Genomic DNA, 5,645 nt, shown 5'->3' with positions numbered 1-5,645 from the left:
TGAACAGTCATGTGTATATACTGGCATGAAGTGTAAAAGGTCCGTACTATAATTACATTAAGTGATATCTCCAATGGTAGAACTACAAAAGACATCCAATTAATGTTTGTTCAAATGACAGTCGGGTTTATGATGCTCTTAAAAAAAATACATAATGTCTAAGCATAGTAAAAATACAGTGTAAAACCCCCTAAAATTAGACAGTAAACATGTGAACCCTGCACTCACAGTAGGAATGTACTGCACAGCATTAACATGAAAGCCTGTTAAGTTTTAAACAATGCAGACAGCCAGATTTACCTGTATGTAAATGCCACTTCAAGGTGTTTAAACAAACACAAAAAGGAGACAATGATGTCAGGGAAAAGGCCTTTAAAACAGGCCAGCAGTCGAACTTGACTTTCCAAGTAAGAACATCAGCTTCACAAAACTGTGACACTAATGCAGTTCTATGTAAAGTACCCTTTGACGCACAAGCCGGCAATTAAGCTATCACAGTCTCTTTTGACCTACTCCCTTCTAAACAGCTAGGGAGGAGGGCCAATAGTAGCTCAAGTTTTAATCCAGTAAGTACCTTGTCTGTTTGCAAAGGAACATTACAACACCATAAAAGAATACTCTTATGGTATTTAGAAAACTGATCAACCAGTTTCTTTTTTTTTCCCCTCCTATTTTCTCTTTTTAATACATAAGTTCAAAACTTAATCTTCCACGTGTCTTTGCAATAGTGTTTTAGCCAGCGTTGCAAAAACGTTTCCGTTGTGGACTACCTCACGTTGTTACTCAGTTGTGCAAGGTATTCACGCAGTTCCTTTGCGGCCTGGAATCGACCGTATCGCTTCTTTGGGTTGGCACACTCATCCAGCAAGGCCTCGAGTCGGCCGTCTTTGGCAATTTCGGCTGGGGGGTCGTGAAGCAGTCCTCCAGAAGTGCCACGCCACGTGGCGTGTCTTGATAAAAGGTTCTGGCAAATGGCGTAATAATTGTGGTCCACAGTGACACGAGCACAAAGAATCTCTTTCGAGAAGGACAGACAAGCTTCTTTATCACAGTCATCAAACTTGCTTTCATACCACACATCCCAGTTTTCAGGTTTATCTGTGAAACACAGGAAGACAGTAAAAAAAAGTGAGGGAGAGAAGGAAGGAGCACGCGTGTGTCTGAATACAATCAGCAGCTCAGTACACAGCAAACTGGTAATATTTAAAACTACAAACTAACTGTTTATATCCACTCTGAAATGTTCTAGCCTGGGATTGTATCTGGCAGTCTGGCATACCTTTCTGCTGAAATCATCCTGGCAATACAAAAAATAAGGGAAAGAAAGAAAGAAGGTAAAAAAGATAGCAAAGAGATGGAAGCAGAAAAAACCAGCACACTAAACACTTGAGATCTACATTCCCACACGTACCCAGAGGAAAAAAATGTAGCACAGACAGCACAAGAGAATGATCCACAGCTGAACTTGAGAGGAAAACAAACAAGCAACATGATTTATCGTAGCAACACAGATCTGGCTTCTCCAGTTGCCCTGGGAACTAACGCTGGCAAGTGGTCTACCAAAGAGTAAAAACACACTGCAAAGTAACTGCCATCAACTTCTGAAACATCACCTTCCAGACTTTTACTTTAGGCATGGTAGTAACTGGTAAGTACATACAAAAAAGCAGATGCATTACATATAATCCTTGAAGAAAGGAAAAATTCAACAAAACAAATGACATTTACGTACATTTATAAACACTTTTATATATATATATATTTAAAAATATCCAGATTTTAAGGTGTAATTATGGGCCTTGTCACAAAGCTTTCTATACCTTAAAACCCGATTTACAGCAAATACCTTATACAATAACAATACATTAAAGGTTACTGAGTGTGAGGTCTGCTGAATTCTTACTTTTTGTTAGAAAACTTCCATCTTAGTTTCTAGATCACTGCCAGCTTTGAGAAGAGGTCCTTACCATGGAGGCTCTAGTTCTGCAGGTCTCTTTTAGCACTGTGATGTACAAAGATAAATTTAGCTGTGTTTGGTAGTCCCTGAGCTGACTATTGATCTACTGATTTATGATGCACTGCAAGCCACCCTACAATAAAAGCATACTGAAGGATGGCTGCTAAAACTATAAAAATATGATGTAAAATTTGTACAAGGAAAAGCAAACTCAAAATAGAAAAAAAGCCACAAAGGAGAATGGGGGGAAAAAAAAGGACTTCAGCAAACTCAAATACGATATCCCACACAGAGCACAATGAGATATAACTGCACAGTGCAACTGGACGGAATGTACACATTCAAATATCTAAGCAGGCATATTAATCCCTCTAGACGGAGACTGTTTAATGACACTTTCCAGATTCAAGAAATCAGTAGTAAATGTCAAGTTTATACAAAGACTGAGAACTTTGTGTCCTCATTTGTTCTCTGTGTTCTTGATTAACGGTTAATTACAAACCATGCAGCAGAATCCCAGTCAGATCCAAATTAGTCTGCGAACAACAGATGTGAGTGTGACACTTCCTGCATTCAGCTTCTGCAAGAAGCTTGCTCCTATGCCATGTACGTAACAACTCTGTCAGGGTTCACCTGGTCATCTCTGGGACTGAGCAATTTGACTCCAAAAGTCAAAGTTTTAAGTAATATTATTTTAAGACGTTAGAAAAAGAGGAAAAAAGAAGAAGAAAGCTTATTTGTGTGGCCCATAAGTACTAAAATAAATGTACTGGATATTCAGTACATTAAAATGTTTTCTTGGTAGACTCAGATAAATTTAATTTAAGCTCCCTGAGAACATATAATAAATCTAATTAAAAGAAATAAAAACCCCATACCACCAAGACCCCACACACACTTTGTTATAGAAGAGTGTGTGGACAGAAAATAAGAAAATAGTCTTGAAGTTAATTCAGAAGCACAGCAGACGAAGTCTATTTGCAAAGCTTAACAAAAATCCATTCACCATTCAAAGCAAACTGGAATCCCTCGGCCTATTGCCATGAATTTCTGCAGCATCCAGGGCTTCACAGGGCTTCAGCCCTAAGGTCTGTCAAGTTTTCCTCAGAAGCTCCAAAGGAGTATAAACCCATGTAATGCCACTTTGTCAAACATTTCTCCTGCTGCCGCTGCTTTGAGCTTTTACAGTTGGCAGACGGACAAGTGAATTTTCACTATTCCCATTTGGAAACAGCACTAAAATTACCCATTCCTTCAGTTCCATCATTACAGAGCAGCTACCTGGAAACTGAACCAGAGGCAGGCTACGTGACTAGGGCAGAGTGGGCAGGAACACTGTCTGTCACTCAGAAAATAGCATGTCCATCCTTACAGGTGTCTGGGAAGACACAAGGAACCTCTAAGGTATAAAAATCAGCCAGCCAGCCACTGTCAATCTGTCCACACATCGGTACAAACCCATCCAATGGCCAAACTCTCTCCTCCCACCCTCACCTCTCCACTTGAGCAGGGTTACAGAGATTAAAAGGACACGGAAATCAAGTTCAGGTGAGCTCCACGCTTCATAAAATTGACACATTGGTCAAGTTAAATTAGTAGTCTAATTGCAAAAGAAAGCTAATCAGTTTGTTAATTAGTAGTTAAAAAGCCAACAAAACAGGTATTTGGCAACTACACATACTTTAAATACTGTGCTTGAAGAGAAAGAAGCAAGAGACAGGAAAGAAGCAAGGGGTGAGGGGAGAGAAGAAAAAGAAGAGACTTACTCTGTCTGATTAACCTTTTGTCTGCTACCAGGACGTTTTCTGCATCCACAATGATAACTTTCCCGTCTCTGGGTCCAACTGCAAAGTTGTCAAAGCTGACGTCAAGGAGGTAGAGTGCAAATTCAAAGTCATTATTTGTCAGCTGCTCAGCTATTTCCATCAACTGCCAGGCCAGGTCCACTCGTTTCTCCCACGGCGCATTAAAGTAACTCCACAGCTCTTCTCCAACGTAATTGACAGCCACCATTCTCCCGCACGCTCCCAAGTACTTTGCGAAGGGCCAACCCTCATCAGATGGGAAACTCTGTGTGTGAAAAGATTTTTGTTTTAAGTTTTCATTAATACAAAACAGCTTAGATTCTCAAAGGCCGTTCATCAAAATTTAGGAGAGAAACCTGTAAATACTCATCAACACTACAATTCCATGTACTTCTAAGTTTTGAAGTGAAAGAAAAAACAACACAAAATAAATTTATGCGAGCAAGGGGCCCTGTTGGACTATTAAAGGAGAAGGAAAGGTTCGTAGCACAGGTTCTACCACACTTGGGTTGGATGGCATGGTGGGTTTCAGTCTGAATGGAAGCTTTAGACCTCCTGGAATCCACAATGGCAGAAAAAAATTACAGTAAGTTGAGAAAAGAGACCCTGGACGGGAACACATCATGTCGAATAGATCTGAACTGCAAGACCAGTCAGGGAAGAGATGCCCAGCACTCATCCATCTGTGTATGTACTTGAAAAAAACATCTCAAAGTTAGAATGCTTACATACCCAATCACCACAGAACCCATCTCTCCCCTACAACGGTCCGTAACTTTACCTATGTCTGTGCTTCCCTTGACAACAACGGTTTGACCGTTTTATCTTAAGCACTAGGCACGAGCTGACGCCAAGGCAAGGCTGGGATAGTGATGCCGGTCAGAAACACCAGAGGCTCTGTAATACACAAGGAACTGCAAGCCACATCCACACTCAAGTACTAATAGTTATTCTTGAAACGCAAACAACAGGGTTAAAGCTATTCTGAATTCACACACTAAGACTTCCAATTTAGAATTGAAAATGCCCTGAAAAGACCCAGATTTGCTTACATCACGGAAGACAATACAACAACGTAAGTCATCAGTACACAACAATCTTTACTCACAAAACCTGTCTGCGTATTTCACCTGTCATTTTCTGTGTGAGCGTGCTTCCACGGCAAGAACCCAGTCTCGCTAAGACGACCAACTGGCCACTGACCCAGAAGTTCATTGGATCAAGGAATCATCTAGCAATATCCAAGAGGAAGATTTCTAGTTGTCTTCTCTGCCTTTAAAACGACACTGCTGGTAAACACACAAAGGAAAAGCAAAGCAGGAACACTTGCTCAGCACTACCACCGTAGTTTCTCTGTTACATAAAATCTTCAGGATTTCACAACAGCAGCAAGTTTCAGGAGACAAAAAGCCCAACAGAACACTGGGGAGAGATTGTCTCTATCTACTGTGTCATTTTAGTACAAAACTGCAATCTTAGTTACAGAATTTTTAAGTACAAATGCTGCCAATGAAAAGGTTTATTGAGGCACATCAAAGCCTCTCTTAGGGATGGGTAACACAAGTGTTTCCATGGCGCAACCTCTCCCAGCAATTCATAGGTAGCTACAATTCCTTTCTCACCCATTCTGAACTGTCGTCTGAAGCACAAAACCACACAGAGGTGACTAGAAAAAGGAACAGTCATTATTGAGTGTCAAGACCGTACTTACTTCACCACCAGAAAAAAAAGGTAAATGAAAGGTTTGGGCATTCCCTTCCATTTCTATGCCGTTGATACCGGAGAACATCACTCCAAACACTCCATATGGCACTCACTTTAAATCTCCAGTACAAAACTGGAGGGTCTTCAGCCCAAAACTGGGGAGTCTCCAGTCCAACAAA

At 40.7% G+C, this 5,645-nt stretch overlaps 1 protein-coding gene across 1 annotated transcript; it reads right to left on the bottom strand.

Moving 5' to 3' along the window:
* Positions 1-760: 760 nt before the first annotated feature.
* Positions 761-4,027, bottom strand: LOC104547226 (chromosome unknown open reading frame, human C3orf58; the record flags this gene model as incomplete). Its single annotated transcript, XM_010192832.1, has 2 exons — positions 761-1,098; positions 3,724-4,027. Coding segments are annotated over 2 exons (636 nt in total), but the record flags the coding sequence as incomplete, so codon positions are not given.
* Between the last annotated feature and the right edge of the window lie 1,618 nt (positions 4,028-5,645).

The sequence above is a fragment of the Mesitornis unicolor genome, unplaced genomic scaffold, assembly GCF_000695765.1.
Source record: "Mesitornis unicolor isolate BGI_N332 unplaced genomic scaffold, ASM69576v1 scaffold10419, whole genome shotgun sequence".
Taxonomy (NCBI): domain Eukaryota; kingdom Metazoa; phylum Chordata; class Aves; order Mesitornithiformes; family Mesitornithidae; genus Mesitornis; species Mesitornis unicolor.
Note: the sequence above shows the minus strand (reverse complement) of the source record. Positions and strands in the feature narration are given on the sequence as shown.